Source organism: Hyperoodon ampullatus (genome assembly GCF_949752795.1).
Source record: "Hyperoodon ampullatus genome assembly, chromosome: 13".
Lineage (NCBI taxonomy): Eukaryota > Metazoa > Chordata > Mammalia > Artiodactyla > Ziphiidae > Hyperoodon > Hyperoodon ampullatus.
Window position 1 is genome coordinate 63,537,235 of NC_136926.1, and position 20,035 is coordinate 63,557,269.

The 20,035-nt window shown below is 44.9% G+C and overlaps 1 protein-coding gene across 1 annotated transcript in view; it reads left to right on the forward strand.

The window, feature by feature from the left end:
* KATNAL2 (katanin catalytic subunit A1 like 2) overlaps window positions 1-20,035 on the forward strand; it is a gene marked incomplete at its 3' end in the record, with an annotated part of 97,557 nt that overhangs the window by 46,449 nt on the left and 31,073 nt on the right. The window contains exons 3-6 of the mRNA XM_079717016.1: window positions 3,777-3,943; window positions 5,260-5,302; window positions 9,012-9,129; window positions 10,453-10,551. Of these exons, the coding sequence (XP_079573142.1) occupies window positions 3,777-3,943; window positions 5,260-5,302; window positions 9,012-9,129; window positions 10,453-10,551 (427 nt within the window). The remainder of the gene's footprint in view (window positions 1-3,776; window positions 3,944-5,259; window positions 5,303-9,011; window positions 9,130-10,452; window positions 10,552-20,035) is intronic.

Here is a 20,035-nt window from a genome sequence, read left to right on the forward strand (position 1 = left end):
TTTTTTTTGCGGTACGCGGGCCTCTCACTGTTGTGGCCTTTCCCGTTGCGTAGCGCAGGCTCCAGACGCGCAGGCTCAGCGGCCATGGCTCACCGGCCCAGCCGCTCCACGGTATGTGGGATATTCCCGGACCGGGTCATGAATCCGTGTCCCCTGCATCAGCAGGCGGACTCTCAACCACTGCCCCACCAGGGAAGCCCGGGTTGTCATGTTTTCATTGCCATTTGTTTCTGGGTATTTTTTGATTTCCTCTTTGATTTCTTCAATGATCTCTTGGTTATTTAGTAGCATGTTGTTTAGCCTCTTGTGTTGGTATTTTTTACAGTTTTTTTCCTGTAATTGATAACTAGTCTCATAGCGTTGTGGTCAGAATAAATACTTAATATGATTTCAATTTTCTTAAATTTACGAAGGCTTGATTTGTGGCCCAAGATGTGGTCTATCCTGGAGAATGTTCCATGAGCACTTGAGAAGAAAGTGTATTCTGTTGTTTTTGGATGGAATGTCCTATAAATATCAATTAAGTCCATCTTGTTTAATGTGTCATTCAAAGCTTGTGTTTCCTTATTTATTTTCATTTTGGATGGTGAAAATGGGGTGTTAAAGTCCATTGGTGAAAATGGGGTGTTAAAGTCCCCTACTATTATTGTGTTACTGTCAGTTTCCTCTTTTATGGCTGTTAGCATCTGCCGTATGTGTTGAGGTACTCCTACGTTGGGTGCATAAATATTTACAATTGTTATATCTTCTTCTTCGCTTGATCCCTTGATCCTTTGATCATTACGTAGCGTCCTTCTTTGTCTCTTGTAATAGTCTTTATTTTAAAGTCTATTTTGTCTGATATGAGAATTGCTACTCCAGCTTTCTTTTGATTTCCATTTGCATGGAATATCTTTTTCCATTCCCTCACTTTCAGTCTGTATGTGTCCCTAGGTCTGAAGTGGGTCTCTTGTAGACAGTATATACACGGGTCTTGTTTTTGTATCCATTTAGCCAGTTTATGTCTTTTGGTTGGAGCATTTAATCCATTTACATTTAAGGTAATTATCGATATATATGTTCCTATTACCATTTTCTTAATTGTTTTGGGTTTGTTTTTGCCGGGTGGAATTTAGGCAGGGGTGGGGTTTAGGGTGGGGTGGGACCTAGGCAGGTGGGAGGTGATGTTTGAGCATGGGGCGGGGCCTAGGCTCAGGACCCATGCAGCCAGAAAAGGCCTTTGGGGTGGGGCCTTTGGGGTGGGGCCTAGGCGGGGCGACATTCAAGCATTGGGCGGGGCCTCTGCTTAGGACCTGCTGGGAAAGGGAGAGGCAGCACGTGGAAAGGAGGGCCTGTGGAGTGTGGAGTTCCGGAGTTTGAAGGTAGGGCCCTGGGTGAGGGTGTGTGGGTGGGGTTTAGGCCCAGAGTGTTGGAGGGGGTCTCTGAGTGTAGAGGTGTGGCCCTGGGTGGGGGTGTAGGGGCGGGGCTTGGGCTCTGTGCAGCAGGAGGGAGGCTCTGAGGGCAGAGGATTAGGCCCGGGAGCCCAACAGGCTTCCCGGTGCCTAAGTGGACAGGGAAAGAGCTGGCCCCGTTCCCTTCCATTCCTTCATGCCCCTCCCCCACCATCTCCCCCAGGGTCTCCCCCGTCGCCGCTGGACCCCTAACTGTGGGTGGGTCCCTCTGGGTGTAGGAACTCCTCCCCTCCCCCAGCCACCCCTCAGGGGTGCCGGTCCCGGAGGTCTGGCCTTTACTTTTGCTCCCCCTTCCCTCCCTCCCACTCCCTCAGGACCCACGTGGCTGGAGGGACCTAGGTGAGCAGAAGATCAGGCCCGGGATCTCAGCAGCTTCCTGGGGGCCCAAGTGGGCAGGGGAAACCTGGCCATGCTCCCTTTGGATCCTCTGCCCTCCCAGTGTTTCCCAGTTTCCCCCTTTGGGCGTGGGATCCCTTCCCCTCCCCAGCCGCCCCTCGGGCACCATTCCCGTCCCGCCTCCACTTCCCCTTCCCCTGCACTCCCCCCACGCCCCACGTCCTACCCGGTTGCTGGGGGTTCCTCCCGTCCCCTTAGGTGTCTATGGTCCCCCTCAGGTGCCTGGTAGGTGCCCTAGTTGTGAGGAGACGCGAATTCCGAATCCTCCTAATACGCCATCTTGACTCCGCCCCCCATCATGTATTCTTATAATTTTTGTTTAAGTCAAAACCCTATGATCGTGAGGGAGACGCAAGAGGGAAGAGATATGGGGATATACGTATATGTATAACTGATTAACTTTGTTATAAAGCAGAAACTAACACACCATTGTAAAGCAGTTATACTCCAATAAAGATGTTAAAAAAAAAAAAAAGAAAAAAGACTCCCCCCCAAAAAAACAGAAAAAACCCCTATGATCCTGGGAAGAGTTCAGAATGTAATGTGATGTCAGCATCTTTATATTGCTGACAATAAAAGCAATCTTTATATATACAAGCAATCTATAGTGTAGACTCCCATCTTCCTTTTTTTTTTTTTTTTAAACAAGTGCATATATGTAAGTATATGTGTTTTTAGTCATTTAAAAAATGTTTGGAAAGAGAAAATGTAAACAGTCATTATCTCTGAGTAGTGGAATGTTCTTTTGACTCATCTGTATTTTCTAGTGTTTTCTTAAATGAACATGTATTACATCATACTAAACAAAAAGTATTAATAAAAAATGTATTTAGTTTTTCTCTCTGTAAAATGGTGATTAAGACATCGGGTAGAAGCGTGGTGAGCCATTAATAAGTATAGAAGCTGACAGACTACAGTCAATTGATGTTTGCAAATTCTTTAAAATTAGCAAGGTCATTGGAAATAGCCACGGCAACCTCTTTCAAGGAAGTCCAATCTTCTAACTGATCTGAATCTGGGACAGGGAAGGAAGCATAATAAAAAAAAGTTTTCTCCTCTACCTTCCCAGATTTGAAATCAAAGAGAAGGAACTCTAACTGCAATGAGAATTCTTAATCTGAGGTCCTTGGATGAGCTCCTGGAATTGTATGCTAATTTGTGCATATTGCACATTTTTCAGGAGAGAATTTTTGGTTTTAAAAGAAGTTAGGGACTCAGATTAAAACCAGAGAGTTTTTTCACTTTCAGAGGATTGTGAGACAAGGAGCTTGCCTTCATTGCTAAGACCACTTAAGTCAGATGGCCTTACAACTGACCACGTTAAAAATGAGTGAGAAACCCATGGTGATGACACTACATGCATGCAGAGGCACCTGGTAGTATAATCTGTGACTGATGAAGAAGTTATCAGAAATACAATACATCCAAGTAGATGACATGTTCTTATACTAATTTTCCTCGGTGATATTGATCAACATATTTTTGGAATTCCCTTTAGAGCACATGACATATTCTTTTGAGTTGCCTCAATGATGGCAAATCTTGCCTGTTGGGGTTGAACTGGGGTTTTATCAATTGTCAAATGTTACCTAAAATGAATACTGGTAAATAAAGAAGTAATCAAGTTGGGCAAATAATCATCTTTGGCTAAAAATGAGTAAAAGTAAATTACAAGACATTTTCTTAGTTTATTTACTTATTTGACTTTTAAGTACTTCCAAAATGTTTTGAAAGACAGTATTTGGATTTACTTAACCTATGTGGGGCTTCTTTCTCTATAGGCAAACCTCATGTATTCTAGTTTTCATTTGATGTACTCTTTAATATAAGCTTTCTATTTGTATTGAGTCTCCTTGGACTTATGATGCCTGTTTGCCTTTATTGTTTTTACCTAGAGTTAATTTTTTCTTTCTTCTGTGAAATGGCCAGATATATTGATGCAGCCAATGCTTTGGAGCAAGAAACTAAACTGGGGTTACGACGCTTTGAAGTTTGTGACAACGTTGATCTTGAAACTATTTTGATGGAATATGAGAGCTATTATTTTGTAAAATTTCAGAAATACCCCAAAATTGTCAAAAAGGCATCAGACACAGGTATCTTTAAGTTTCGTGTTTCTTCCTCATTTTATTTCCAGATAGATGATGTCCCCCACCCTACACTGAAGGAATAGACCAGAAGGATTGTGTAGCCTCTCTTAGATCCAGTGCAGACAACTTAAACATGACATCTGGGACATCTGGACATTGACGTCCCTTTTGTCACGTTGGCATTTGTTTGAGGGCTGTATGATTTAGGGCAGTGAAAGCAAAACCCCAGTGTGTCACAGTACTTTTTAGAAGATCAACATTACTTTCATTTCTTTAGAGATGAAAAGAGCTGTTGGAAGACAATAAATGACAGAAGACTTTTTTTCTTGTTGGGAAGACCTATTATCTATCTTGAAAATAACATGAAAATGAGTATTGGTGAGGCTAATAGCTCATGTATAGATAATGAAATGCTTTTGAAAGCCATCAATCCAGATAATGATCAATATAATGCAAAGACCCAGTATAGGTTAACAGTCAAGGAGGCTGACTGGAGGAAAGATCTAAAGTTAGGGCCCTGTGTTTTGTAGTGACATTGACTTAGAAGTCTGTAAGTGGGGGAAGTACTTATAAACCAAGGGAGATCATTCCTGTTTACAAGGCACTTGTTAAGCCACAGACTTTAACATTTCATGTGGGGACCAGGAAACTAAGAGGAATATCAATTAAAAATGTCCAGCACTGAATCTCAGAGCTGGAGGTGTTCCGAGAGGGTGGTGTTTTATCTGAGCTCCCTTTCCAATGCAGGGTTCAAAGCTCCACATCCTTGGCTGGTTGTTGGATCTGGGTTTTGGCAGAAAATGCACTGACTCCTAACCACTGGGCCACCAGGACTGTTATTGACATGATCTGATGTCTAGAATGCTAGTTCTAGCTTGGAACCACACTCTCCTGGGGTATTGGACACAATGTCTTTTTTTTTTAAGGTAAACAGGCAGAATAGACTGGTAAGTGTTCCCTGCCAGGCTCATGCAATCATCCTGGTGTCCCAGGGACCACAGCAAAATGGTGTCAAGTTCATGAAAACTTAATAAAATGGTAACTGTAAAGCTAGCCCACATTGGAGGTGCACTGAGTCTGTGGTCTCCAACATGTTTAATATCTGAGGTCTTTGGGGTCCTTGTGTGGAAATGCTTGGGAAGCATGGGCTTCTTTCTCTTCGCCGGTAGGTAATTCCACTCCTCTCTGGATGAGAATAGCTTAGAGTTTCTGGATGTAGCACAAATTTTAAGAACAATGTAAAAGGACAAACATACCTGAAAAATCACTTTCTCTTAAAAATTAAATCTTTCCTTTTCCTCCCAATATTTGTTTTGTCACAGCAGAAAATAATTTACCACAAAGAAGTGGAGGGAAGACCAGAAGGTAAAGTAAATGGTAATTCATCTTGACCAACTCAACTCTAGGAGTTTGTGGGATCTGTTTCCAGAAGATTCTCTAGTGCAGCTCCATATCTGCCTACCAGCAATACCAGACTGTGGTCCTGTGACCTTGGTGGACCCAGCCATGGGTTCCCCTCATGTCATAGATGTTCAGGACACGGACCAACGACTGTTGGTTCTCTGGTTTTACCACAAAGAATTGCATCCACTGATGCTCTGTCTTTCTAGGCTGGGTGGTATGAAAGGTATGGACCTCAGAGATTAAAAGACCCATGTTCAGCTCCCAGCTCTGCCACTTACAAGCTTGGAGCAGGAGTTTGACATATAGTGAGTTCCTGCCACATAGTAAGCACCCAAGAGCTATAATTTTCCCTTTTCACATCGTATCTGTCATTGCTTTGTGCACTCCAGATCACATGTCCTGACTGTCTGAAGGGAATCAGGTCTATCTTTTCCTCTCCTTTTCTCATGCTCACCTTATATTTCTTTCTCCAGCTTCTCAAATCCAAGTCTCATCTGGCACTTGGGGTATCTGATTAGAGCCCCTCTGTCTCTTGACCATACTGGGTTGACACAGGCCCCCAGTCTTGCCTCAGTGTCCGTCCCATTCCTCTCTTCACTCCAGACCACACCCCTGTCGTCGGAGCCTGTTCAGAAATGCCCCGGACGGCACAGCTTTGGGGCATCAAGGCCTGTGAATTTTTGCTATTACAATAAAGCCCAGACCTCAGGGGAAGGTGGAAGTGGGCTTCCGGTAGGGGCCACACAATCACTCAGGCAGTGAACAAAATTTTTTAAAATCTTTAGAATGCAATTGAAAGGAGAAAACTTAGATTGTGATCATAATAAGCAACTCATTAGGCCATCAAGAAGTGTTGTGAATTCCACGAGTCCCACTAGGCTGTCTGCTCTGTGACTCCAGTCCCTTGTCTGCAGCCTAAGAAGGAAGGGACTGAGACACCTCACCTTTTATGAGCGAAGGTGTTTACATCGCTTGTAGAAGAGCCGTGGAGCCCGAGCCTGCTTCATGACGATACTCACGGTGATATTCAGCCTGAGGCTACCTTTGCTTTGTGCAATTCTTTAGGAACAGGTTTACTGTTTTGACCAAAGTGTTCTTCTTTTATTTATAGTTTCCATAAAGCTAGTCAGACTCTGGTAATAAATGATAACTACTTGGGAACAGAAACAGTGAGCAGCATTTTAAGAGGCAGCTTTGGAGCGCATTTGGATTCTGATTGCTTTTCAGCCACGCATTCATGTCTGGAACTTCCTCAGCATTCCTTACCTGGCAGAACGTTCTGTGGGTGAATGTCCCTGGAGCCCTTCGCCTCCCTTTAGGGCTGGAGCATGGTGGCATCGGACAGCTGGGGGCTTCTTCAGCCCCCCTCTGGGTAGCTGTTTGTACATGGCAGCCATCGAGTTTGGATGGCAAATGGTTGGCGTCAGGAAGGATAACTAGAAAAGTGGTGTTTGTGTATCATTTTCTACTTAAAATAGTTACTGAAATGAGAGGTTGTGTCATGAGACTGGTTATTAACAAATGAACGTGCTTTTTCCTAATTCCTGCATCTCACACCAGAGAGCAAGCTCCGACTTTACAGATTTGCAGATGACCCAAAGGAGGAAAGCTTACCTTGTGTGACGAATGACAGAATTAGGATGCCAAAAGATCTTGACAAATTAGGAGACGGGGTCCAAAATAGCAAGATGAACTGTAATGAAATAATGTTTAAGGTCGAATCAAAGATTCACAACAAATAGCTCCATTATTACACAATCTGAGACCTAGAAATCTGAGTGACAGAAGATGCAGTGTGAGTCAACAGTATGATGTGATTGCTAATGTGGTCTTGGGCCTCATCAAGAGAAACACAGCGTCCAAAAAGTAGGAAATGACTCTATTCCAGTCAGATGACAGTGGACAAAGGGAAGATGACCAGGATGAGGATGACTCTGGGAGCCTTAGGAGTGCTTGGAGCAACTGGAGGTGTTTAGCTTGAAGAACAGAAGACTTGGGGTGGGGGTGGGCGCCTAGAGCAACCCGGTGGCAGTCTTCACTTTCTAAAGAGGGATTGGGCCTTCTTTGCAGAATTTCATAGGGCACACCAAGGACTGGTGACTAAAGTTAAAGCAGGGTGAATTTGGTTTCATATTCGGAAGAATTTTACAATCTTTAGAGCTGATTGGAAATGAATTGCATTGCTTGTACATTAGTGCACTTGTCTTTGGTCATGTCAAAGCAAATCTGTGAATCAGTTACCTCCAATGGGAAATCAAAGTGGGAAGATGACTCTCAGTTCCTCACCAGCCTCACAAGGATGTTTAGGCACATTTTATATATATATCATGTATATATATGTGTGTGTGTGTGTGTGTGTGTGTGTGTGTATGTCTCCTTACTTCATTTAAATCAATGCTATTCATAGGGTTTGTACTTGTACAATGCTTGGCACTCATTTCATAGATACTTGATTTTTGTGCCAGCAAAATGCCTAAGGGACAGACATTCTTGTTCCTAGGTTACAGATGAAAGACAAATGCCCTGAGAAACTGCCAGTTGTCCACGTCTTAGGACACTCACCCCAGTGGGCCCAACACTGGGATCACCACGAGCGGACACTGGTGGTGTTATTGGCGTGGGTGGTCTTGCTGGCCAAATACCTATGCGTTTATATTAGACATCAGCAACTTTTTCTTTCCTACAAAAAAAATGGGGTTGAAATAGCAGCTCTGTGAGACCACTTAGGACATGGGGAGAAATACTTCTAGCGAACGTCCTGTAAATGCTCCTCACGTGAGGGACGAGAACCAAACGACTTCCCACGGGGGAGCTCCTGTTCTGCCCAGCGAGCACACCCTGCCTCTCTCTGGATATCATCGCCTACCTGAAAATATTCCATGTCTACTATGTGGATGTAGTGACAGGTTTATTTTACCTTTGAATTGATGTATGACATAAACACAGTCAAATGCATGCATACTCTTTGAACCACCACAAGTCCCACCCCCGGGCGGGCTCCCTTCCAGGCAAGGCTCCCCGTCTCCACCAGAGTTAGCTACCACTGGGACTTCCAGCCCCATCAGTTCATTTTGCCTCAAGTGAACAATATTTGGTGAAAATTTGTTCTGCTAATATGAATGATCTGTGACAGCAGAGATGAGGGAACTTTGCCTCCCTTCCACAAGCCACTTTTGATGCTGGCAATGCGTGGCTTGAAAGGCAGTAGGCAGGGTGCACCCAGCACGATGGATTGAAACGACGGACAGACGCCCAATACTTCCTAACGTTTCTTAATTTGAGCAGGAGGACTCCTTCCTGCCCCGCACCCTTCCCCTGGTCTGAGTGCTATTCTTTAAGGAAGGTGGGAAGAAACATCGGAGGAATGCTTGTAGAGCAGTGTGTTCTTAGGGATAGAAAGCTATCTGTAGAAGCCAGGTGATGTGAAGGGGAAATGAAAAGAGGGTGTCGGGGACCTCCAGGAGGAAGTGGACCCTCTAGCCCAGTCTTGGAGGAATCCAGATAGACTGAAGAGGGACAGGGCCGGGCTGGGCAAAGTGGGAGGACGGTGCAGACAGACTTGCATCTGCAGATCTTTCCAGAACTCTCTTTAAATGCACTATGCAAGGTGTTTAGCTGCCTCAAATTCAGTTAAAAGGACTTCCACCATGGTCTTTGTTCCCTTCTCTAGAGTGATGAGCGACGGTTGTCAAAATCTTCCCAAGATCAGCCAGCAGAGGCCACGGTCCAAAACCACAGTGGGGAAGCCAGAGGGCACCAAGCCCCTCCACAGGGAGCATCCTAAACAGGTCGGGCCGGCTTTACTTGACGTTGGTAAAATTGCAGGTGGCTGAGAAACAGCCCCAAGAAAAAAGTCACATTTGGGGGCTTCCCTGGTGGCGCAGTGGTTGAGAGTCTGCCTGCCGATGCAGGGGATACGGGTTCGTGCCCCGGTCTGGGAAAATCCCACATGCCGCGGAGCGGCTGGGCCTGTGAGCCATGGCCGCTGAGCCTGCGCGTCCGGAGCCTGTGCTCCGCAACGGGAGAGGCCACAACAGTGAGAGGCCCGCCTACCGCAAAAAAAAAAAAAAAAAAAAGTCACATTTATTTGCTTATTGAGCACAATTTGATTTTGTTAAATTGTAGATTTTCTTCCAGCACACTGGGTTAAAAGGACAGGCAGAACCCCAGGCTTCCTAACGTTTCTTCACTTGGAAGGAGGACTCCTTCCTCCCCACAAGCTTTCCGCTGGTCTGAGTGCTGGGTGACAGGTCTTGAGGGGTGAGTCCTAGGCCCAGTCAGAGCAGGAGGGCCTGGTCCTCACGAAGCACAATCCTCCCGCTTGAGGAAACTGTAGGTGCCAGCTCTACCTGTCCTGAAGCATGTCCCTGGGATCCGAAGTGTAGGCCAATGTAGTCTCGGGTGTGGCTGGGCCTCACAGTCGCCTGCTGGGTTTCTCCAAGGCGCACATGGTGGGTCACCACCCCAGACCTCCACACTGGACTTTCTGGGGAAAGAGATGCGTAGCAAGAGGAGAGAGCCCAGCAGGCGTGTGAAATCCATGCCAAGAACCTTCTGGTTTAGGACAAAACATACCAGTTTCAAAGGAAAGAGAACCAATGGAAATGGTGAAGAGGAATGGAAGAATGCGTGATGGAAAGGTATCAACACAAAACTCAGTTGGTCAAAAGGAATCTCTCACCTGCAAGGAGGTTGTGTGGTCCTGGCCATTGCAAACTGGCTCAGGGGGAGGGGAGGTGAAGGGGGGCAGGATGAATCCCACAGGAGGCTGGCTAACTGTTGACTATGTTGCATCTCCAAACTCAGCCGCCCCTGCCCACAAATACCTCTGGTCCGAGGAGAAAAGACAGGCCAGTGAGTGGGCATGGGTGAAGACCCAACCATTTCCTCCACTGCTTGCGCTGCTCAGAGCCCGTGGCTTCCTGCGACAGCTCCTCCTGCCTGTCACAGGCAGGGTTTATTCATCTTGTTGGGTCTGCACAGAAGTGGTTGAATCACACATGGGAGTCCCCGTTTGCAGAATGGTGTGGGACGACGGGACAGGCAGCTGCAGCCAGCATCTCGAAGTTGCTTTCCGCAGCTGACTTCTCACTGTCTTCCTCTTTCTCCAGGAGCTTGTCAATCACACTCATAAGGAGAGTGCTGACTTTGGCTTAAGTATATCTGGAATCAACAAAGGCAGTGGAGAAGGAAACATCCGCCCACCAAAAGTAAGTGGGACTCATGAACTGAACACTAAACGGGGGAATTCCCTTTTCTTTTTGAAAATGAACATTTTTAAGTGTTATATTTGTCAAAGAGGAAAGGTAATATGTGATGATCAAAGGTTGGCTGTGGGGTGAATTGGGAAGGGACTGGCTGAGGATGAGACCCTGAGGTGCTGGTCTGGATCTCCCTCCTGGGTGGATGGACTTGAATGAACGGCCCCATCTCCAAGGGGCTCAGTTTCCCATTTGTAAGTTGCTGGTTTGGAAGAGACGGCTTCTAAGGTTCCTTCCAGCTTAAAAATTCTGTGATGACAGTAACAAAGTCCTCTGCATTACCTAAGGAGTTGTGGCCTCGCACTCATTCTTTTCTGCCCTGTCAGTAGGAGTTGACTAGCAGTGTTCCTTTCTCCTTGGAGATATGGCTCCAGGCTTGAATGTAATTTCATGTGAACCAGGAAACCTCAGTTGATACAAGGCTGATCTTGTCCTCAATAGATATTTACCCCTTTCCTAATGAACCTCATGTCCTGATTCGTAAATAATAGTCTCTCAAACAGAAAAGACCCATATTGGGTAATTGTAGGCCAAAGGTAGGTAAAAATGGGTCACTTGGAAATAAAAAGCAGCATCGACACCAACGTGTTTATCTTTTTAAATTTATTTATTTATTTATTTATTTATTCAATTTTTTATTAGTTTCTGCTTTATAACAAAGTGAATCAGTCATACATATATATCTGTTCCCATATCCCTTCCCTCATGCATCTCCCTCCCTCCCACCCTCCCCATCCCACCCCTCCAGGCGGTCACAAAGCACCGAGCTGATCTCCCTGTGTTCTGCGGCTGCTTCCCACTATCTATCTACCTTACGTTTCGTAGTGTATATATGTCCATGCCTCTCTTTCGCTTTGTCACAGCTTACCCTTCCCCCTCCCCATATCCTCTAGTCCATTCTCAAGTAGGTCTGTGTCTTTATTCCCGTTTTACCCCTAGGTTCTTCCTGACATTTTTTTTTTTTTAATTCCATATATATGTGTTAGCATACGGTATTTGTCTTTCTCTTTCTGACTTACTTCACTCTGTATGACAGACTCTAGGTCTATCCACCTCATTACAAATAGCTCAGTTTCGTTTCTTTTTACGGCTGAGTAATATTCCATTGTATATATGTGCCACATCTTCTTTATCCATTCATCCGATGATGGACACTTAGGTTGTTTCCAGCTCCGGGCTATTGTGAATAGAGCTGCAATGAACATTTTGGTACATGTCTCTTTTTGAATTATGGTTTTCTCAGGGTATATGCCTAGTAGTGGGATTGCTGGGTCATATGGTAGTTCTATTTTTAGTTTTTTAAGGAACCTCCATACTGTTCTCCATAGTGGCTGTACCAATTCACATTCCCACCAGCAGTGCAAGAGTGTTCCCTTTTCTCCACACCCTCTCCAGCATTTATTGTTTCTAGATTTCTTGATGATGGCCATTCTGACTGGTGTGAGATGATATCTCATTGTAGTTTTGATTTGCATTTCTCTAATGATTAATGATGTTGAGCATTCTTTCATGTGTTTGTTGGCAGTCTGTATATCTTCTTTGGAGAAATGCCTATTTAAGTCTTCTGCCCATTTTTGGATTGGGTTGTTTGTTTTTTTGCTATTGAGCTGCATGAGCCGTTTATAAATTTTGGAGATTAATCCTTTGTCAGTTGCTTCATTTGCAAATATTTTCTCCCATTCTGAGGGTTGTCTTTTGGTCTTGTTTATGGTTTCCTTTGCTGTGCAAAAGCTTTGAAGTTTCATTAGGTCCCATTTGTTTATCTTTGTTTTTAGTTCCATTTCTCTAGGAGGTGGGTCCAAAAGGATCTTGCTGTGATTTATGTCATAGAGTGTTCTACCTATGTTTTCCTCTAAGAGTTTGATAGTGTCTGGCCTTACATTTAGGTCTTTAATCCATTTTGAGCTTATTTTTGTGTATGGTGTTAGGGAATGATCTAGTCTCAAACTTTTACATGTCCCTGTCCAGTTTTCCCAGCACCACTTATTGAAGAGGCTATCCTTTCTCCACTGTACATTCCTGCCTCCTTTATCAAAGATAAGTTGGCCATATGTGCGTGGGTTTATCTCTGGGCTTTCTATCCTGATCCACTGATCTATCTTTCTGTTTTTATGCCAGTACCATACTGTCTTAATTACTGTAGCTTTGTAGTATAGTCTGAAGTCAGGGAGCCTGATTCCTCCAGCTCCGTTTTTCGTTCTCAAGATTGCTTTGGCTATTTGGGGTCTTTTGTTTTTCCAAAAAAATTTTGAAATTTTTTGTTCTAGTTCTGTGAAAAATGCCAGTGGTAGTTTGATAGGGATTGCATTGAATCTGTAGATTGCTTTGGGTAGTAGAGTCATTTTCACTATATTGATTCTTCCAATCCAGGAGCATGGTATATCTCTCCATCTATTTGTATCATCTTTAATTTCTTTCATCAGTGTCTTATAATTTTCTGCATACAGGTCTTTTGTCTCCTTAGGTAGGTTTATTCCTAGATATTTTATTCTTTTTGTTGCAATGGTAAATGGGAGTGTTTTCTTGATTTCATTTTCAGATTTTTCATCATTAGTGTACAGGAATGCCAGAGATTTCTGTACGTTAATTTTGTATCCTGCTACTTTACCAAATTCATTGATTAGCTCTAGTAGTTTTTCGGTAGCATCTTTAGGATTCTCTATGTATAGTATCATGTCATCTGCAAACAATGACAGCTTTACTTCTTCTTTTCCAATTTGGATTCCTTTTATTTCCTTTTCTTCTCTGATTGCTGTGGCTAAAACTTCCAAAACTATGTTGAATAAGAGTGGTGAGAGTGGGCAGCCTTGTCTTGTTCCTGATCTTAGTGGAAATGGTTTCAGTTTTTCACCATCGAGGACAATGTTGGCTGTGGGTTTGTCATATATGGCCTTTATTATGTTGAGGAAAGTTCCCTCTATGCCTACTTTCTGCAGAGTTTTTATCATAAATGGGTGTTGAATTTTGTCGAAAGCTTTCTCTGCATCTATTGAGATGATCATATGCTTTTTCTCCTTCAACTTGTTAATATGGTGTATCACATTGATTGATTTGCGTATATTGAAGAATCCTTGCATTCCTGGAATAAACCCCACTTGATCATGGTGTGTGATCCTTTTAATGTGCTGTTGGATTCTGTTTGCTAGTATTTTGTTGAGGATTTTTGCATCTATGTTCATCAGTGATATTGGCCTGTAGTTTTCTTTCTTTGTGACATCCTTGCCTGGTTTTGGTATCAAGGTGATGGTGGCCTCGTAGAATGAGTTTGGGAGTGTTCCTTCCTCTGATATTGTTTGGAAGAGTTTGAGAAGGATGGGTGTTAGCTCTTCTCTAAATGTTTGATAGAATTCGCCTGTGAAGCCATCTGGTCCTGGGCTTTTGTTTGTTGGAAGATTTTTAGTCACAGTTTCAATTTCAGTGCTTGTGATTGGTCTATTCATATTTTCTATTTCTTCCTGAGTCAGTCTTGGTAGGTTGTGCATTTCTAAGAATTTGTCCATTTCTTCCAGGTTGTCCATTTTATTGGCATAGAGTTGCTTATAGTAATCTCTCATGATCTTTTGTATTTCTGCAGTGTCAGTTGTTACTTCTCCTTTTTCATTTCTAATTCTACTGATTTGAGTCTTCTCCCTTCTTTTCTTGATGAGTCTGGCTAATGGTTTGTCAATTTTGTTTATCTTCTCAAAGAACCAGCTTTTAGTTTGGTTGATCTTTGCTATCGTTTCCTTCATTTCTTTTTCATTTATTTCTGATCCGATCTTTATGATTTCTTTCCTTCTGCTAACTTTGGGGGTTTTTTGTTCTTCTTTCTCTAATTGCTTTAGGTGCAGGGTCAGGTTGTTTACTCGAAATGTTTCCTGTTTCTTAAGGTGGGATTGTATTGCTATAAACTTCCCCCTTAGAACTGCTTTTGCTGCGTCCCATAGGTTTTGGGTCGTCGTGTCTCCATTGTCATTTGTTTCTAGGTATTTTTTAATTTCCTCTTTGATTTCTTCAGTGATCACTTCGTTATTGAGTAGTGTATTGTTCAGCCTCCATGTGTTTGTATTTTTTACAGATCTTTTCCTGTAATTGATGTCTAGTCTCATAGCATTGTGGTCGGAAAAGATACTTGATACAATTTCAATTTTCTTAAATTTACCAAGGCTTGATTTGTGACCCAAGATATGATCTATCCTGGAGAATGTTCCATGAGCACTTGAGAAAAATGTGTATTCTGTTGTTTTTGGATGGAATGTCCTATAAATATCAACTAAGTCCATCTTGTTTAATGTATCATTTAAAGCTTGTGTTTCCTTATTTATTTTCATTTTGGATGATCTGTCCATTGGTGAAAGTGGGGTGTTAAAGTCCCCTACTATGATTGTGTTACTGTCGATTTCCCCTTTTATGGCTGTTAGTATTTGCCTTATGTATTGAGGTGCTCCTATGTTGGGTGCATAAATATTTACAATTGTTATATCTTCTTCTTGGATCGATCCCTTTATCGTTATGTAGTGTCCTTCTTTGTCTCTTCTAATAGTCTTTATTTTAAAGTCTATTTTGTCTGATATAAGAATTGCTACTCCAGCTTTCTTTTGATTTCCATTTGCATGGAATATCTTTTTCCATCCCCTTACTTTCAATCTGTATGTGTCTCTAGGTCTGAAGTGGGTCTCTTGTAGACAGCATATATATGGGTCTTGTTTTTGTATCCATTCAGCCACTCTGTGTCTTTTGGTGGGAGCATTTAGTCCATTTACATTTGAGGTAATTATTGATATGTATGTTCCTATTCCCATTTCCTTAATTGCTTTGGGTTCGTTATTGTAGGTATATTCCTTCTGTTGTGTTTCTTGCCTAGAGAAGTTCCTTTAGCATTTGTTGTAAAGCTGGTTTGGTGGTGCTGAACTCTCTCAGCTTTTGCTTGTCTGTAAACGTTTTAATTTCTCCATCAAATCTGAATGAGATCCTTGCTGGGTAGAGTAATCTTGGTTGCAGGTTTTTCTCCTTCATCACTTTAATTATGTCCTGCCACTCCCTTCTGGCTTGTAGCGTTTCTGCTGAGAGATCAGCTGTTAACCTGATGGGGATTCCCTTGTGTGTTATTTGTTGTTTTTCCCTTGCTGCTTTTAATATGATTTCTTTGTGTTTAATTTTTGACAGTTTGATTAATATGTGTCTTGGCGTATTTCTCCTTGGATTTATTCTGTATGGGACTCTCTGTGCCTCCTGGACTTGATTAACTATTTCCTTTCCCATATTAGGGAAGTTTTCAACTATAATCTCTTCAAATATTTTCTCAGTCCCTTTCTTTTTCTCTTCTTCTTCTGGAACCCCTATAATTCGAATGTTGGTGCGTTTAATGTTGTCCCAGAGGTCTCTGAGACTGTCCTCTGTTCTTTTCATTCTTTTTTCTTTATTTTGCTCTGCATCCGTTATTTCCACTATTTTATCTTCCACCTCACTTATTCGTTCTTCTGCCTCAGTTATTCTGCTCTTGATCCCATCTAGAGTATTTTTCATTTCATTTATTGTGTTTTTAATCGATGCTTGATTCATCTTTAATTCTTCTAGGTCCTTGTTAACTGTTTCTTGCATATTGTCTATTCTATTTCCAAGATTTTGGATCTTGGAAATAGAATCTTGGATCAGCTTTACTATCATTATTCTGAATTCTTTTTCAGGCATACTGCCTATTACCTCTTCATTTGTTAGGTCTGGTAGGGTTTTATCTTGCTCCTTCACCTGCTGTGTGTTTTTCTGCTTTCTCATTTTGCTTATGTTAGTGTGTTTGGGGTCTCCTTTTTGCAGGCTGCAGATTCGTAGTTCCCGTTGTTTTTGGTGTCTGTCCCCCGTGGCTAAGGTTGTTTCAGTAGGTTGTGTAGGCTTCCTGGTGGGGGGGACTAATGCCTGTGTTCTGGTGGCCGAGGCTCGATCTTGCCTTTCTGGTGGACAGGTCCACGTCCGGTGGTGTGTTTTGGGGTGCCTGTGGCCTTATTATGTTTTTAGGTAGCCTCTCTGCTAATGGGTGGGGTTGTGTTTCTGCCTTGCTAGTTGCTTGGCATAGGGTGACCAGCACTGTAGCTTGCTGGTTGTTGACTGAAGCTGGGTGCTGGTGTTGAGATGGAGATCCCTGGGAGATTTTCGCTGTTTGATATTATGTGGAGCTGGGAGGTCTCTTGTGGACCCGTGTCCTGAAGTTGGCTCTCCCACTTCAGAGGCACAGCACTGACTCCTGGCTGCAGCACCAAGAGCCTTTCATCCACCTGGCTCAGAATAACAGAAAAAGTAGAAAGAAAGAATTAGTAGAAGAAAGAAAGAGAGAGGGGAAGAAAGGAAGAAGGGAAGGAAGGAAGGAAGGAAGGAAGAAAGAAAGAAAGGAGGGAGGGAGGGAGGAAGGATGGAAAGAAAGAAGGAAAGAAAGGAGGGAGGGAGGGAAGAATGAAAGCAAAAGGAAGAGTGAATGGAAGAAGGGAGGGAGGGAGGGAGGAAGGAAAGAAAGAAAGAAAGACAGGAGGGAGGGAGGGAGGAAGGAAAGAAAAAGAAAGTGGAAAGAAGAAGGGTGGGAGGGAGGGAGGGAGGAAAGAAAAAGAAAGAAGGAAAGGAGGAGCGGAGGGAGGGAGGGAGGAAGGAAAGAAAAAGAAAGTGGAAAGAGGAAGGGTGGGAGGGAGGGAGGGAGGAAAGAAAAAGAAATTGGAAAGAGGAAGGGTGGGAGGGAGGGAGGGAGGAAAGAAAAAGAAAGAAGGAAAGGAGGAGCGGAGGGAGGGAGGGAGGAAGGAAAGAAAAAGAAAGTGGAAAGAGGAAGGGTGGGAGGGAGGGAGGGAGGAAAGAAAAAGAAAGAAGGCAAGGAGGTGCGGAGGGAGGGAGGGAGGAAGGGAAGGTAGGAAAAAAAGAAAGAGCAGGTAAAGTAAAATAGAATAAAGTATGAAATATAGTAGCGTTATTAAAATTAAAAAGTAATTATTGAAAAAAAACACGGACCAATAGAACCCAGGGACATATGGTGGAAGCAAAGCTATACAGAGAGAATCTTACACAGAAGATTACAGATACACATTCACAAAAAGAGAGCAGGGGGAAAAATCAAAAATCTTGCTCTCCAAGTCCACCTCCTCGATTTGGGATAATTCGTTGTAAAAAGAGGAAAAGGGCGAGAAGTCTGAAATCTTGCTAAGTCCACCTCCTTAATCTGGGATAATTCGTTGTAAAAAGAGGAAAAAGGGGGGAAAGTCTTAAATCTTGTCCTCAAAGTCCACTTCCTCAATTTGGGATGATTCGCTGTCCATTCATGCACTCCACAGACGCAGGGCACATCAAATGGACCGTGGAGCTTTAATCCGCTGCCTCCGAGGCTGCACAGAGAGATTTCCCTGTCTCTGCTCTCACAACTCCCGGGTCTCAGCCTTGGATCTGGCCCCGCCTCTGCGCGTAGGTCGCCGGAGGGCGTCCGTTCTTCGCTCAGACAGGACGGGTTTAAAGGAGCCGCTGATTCGGGGGCTCTGGCTCACTCAGGCAGAGGGGAGGGAGGGGCGCGCAGTGTGGGGCGGGCCTGCGGCGGCAGAGGCCGGCGTGACGTTGCAACAGCCCGTGGCGCTCCGTGCGCCCTCCCGGGAAAGCCGTCCCCGGGTCCCGGGACCCCGGCAGTGGCGGGGTGCACAGGCTCCCCGGAAGGCGGGGCGGACAGTGACCCGCGCTCGCACACAGGCCCCGCGGCGGCGGCGGCGGGCGGCGGCGGCGGCGGCGGCGGCGGCGGCGGGCGGCGGCGGCGGCGGCGGCGGGCGGCGGCGGCGGCGGCGGGCGGCGGCGGCGGCGGGCGGCGGTGGCGGCGGGCGGCGGCGGCGGCAGCGGCAGCGGCAGCAGCAGCAGCCGCCCCAGCGTCCCACGCCCGTCTCCGAGGTCCGCGCCTTACCCGCGGCTCGCGCCTGTCTCCAGCGCCTCCCCAAGCAGCCCTCTTAATGCCCTCTCCTCGCGCACCAGGCAACAAAAGGGAAAAAAAGTCTCTTGCCTCTCCGGTATCTCCAGACCCTTTCCCCGGACTCCCTCCGGGCTAGCCGTGGTGCACTAACTCCTTCAGGCTCTCTTCCTGCCGCGAGCCCCAGTCCTCTCCCTGCGCTCCGACTGAAAGCCGATACCCGATCCTCAGCTCCCAGCCCCGCCCGCCCCGGCGGCCGAGCAGACAAGCCTCTCGGGCTGGTGTGTGCCTGAGGGCACCGATCCTCTGTGCCAGAATCTCTCCGCTTTGCCCTCCGCACCCCTGTTGCTGTGCCTCTCCTCCGCTACTCCGAAGCTTTCCCCCTCCGCCACCTGCAGTCTCCGCCCGCGAAGGGGCTTGTAGTGTGTAGAAACCTTCCCTCCTTCACGGCTCCCTCCCACTGGTGCAGGTCCCGTCCATATCCTATTGTCTCTGTTTATTCTTTTTTTTCTTTTGACCTACCCAGGTATGTGGGGAGTTTCTTGCCTTTTGGGGGGTCTGAGGTCTTCTGTCAGCGTTCAGTAGGTGTTCTGTTGGAGTTGTTCCACGTGTAGATGAATTTCTGATGTATCTGTGGGGAGGAAGGTGGTCTCCGCGTCTTACTCTTCCGCCATCTTCCCTTTGTCCAAACGTGTTTATCTTGATTATAATTTTTCAGGGTTGAATGTCATTGAGTCATCTTTCTTTCTTTCATCGTACGGGACTGCTGACTTACCTCTGGCCAGCTCTTCTCAGGCAAACTAAACTCCGGGTGTGTGTGTTTGGAGGGGAACTGGGAGCATCTCCCTGATATCAAGGGGAGCCACTTCATGGGCCAGAACTGGCTCCTTTTAGGGCATCGATTATATGGGTGATTCCTGGAGGTGACACATTCGAATCACTGCTGCCCATGGAGAAGTACTTCCCTGCTCACCGTCACTACCTATGTCACGTTTTTGGTCACTTGTGTGCCCAGCAATGCTGCTCTCATGAACGTCTCATGTTAATATGAATGAATGTTTCTGATCAGGTCAAGGAAGGGCTATTTAACCCAGCACTTAACCTTTGAAAGAATCTGGCTATAAATTCTCTTTGCAGCAGAAATGTCCTCAGGGTAAACTGTGGACGGTTTTCTCCCTAGCATTTCATAAGCTGAATGAGGGCATATGGTCAGGGGCCTATCTCCAAAATGGGTCTTTCATCGCCATCTCAGAGCCCCTAGCTTCATGATTCCCAGGCCCCCGTGCAAATTTTGTAGATGTGCTGTTTCCAAAGGCACTAGCTTTGGAGTCAGCCTGCCTAGGTTCAAACCCCAGGTCAGACCTTCCTGGCTGTGAATCTTGGGCAAGTTGTTTAATCTCTCCAAGCCTCATTTCTCTCATCTGTGAAATGGAAATAATCATAGTGCCCACTTCCAAGGTCATAATGAATGGAGTGCCTTAGTCTTACACCCAGCACATAATAAACACTCAGTAAATGTTGGCTACTGTTACTGTCTTT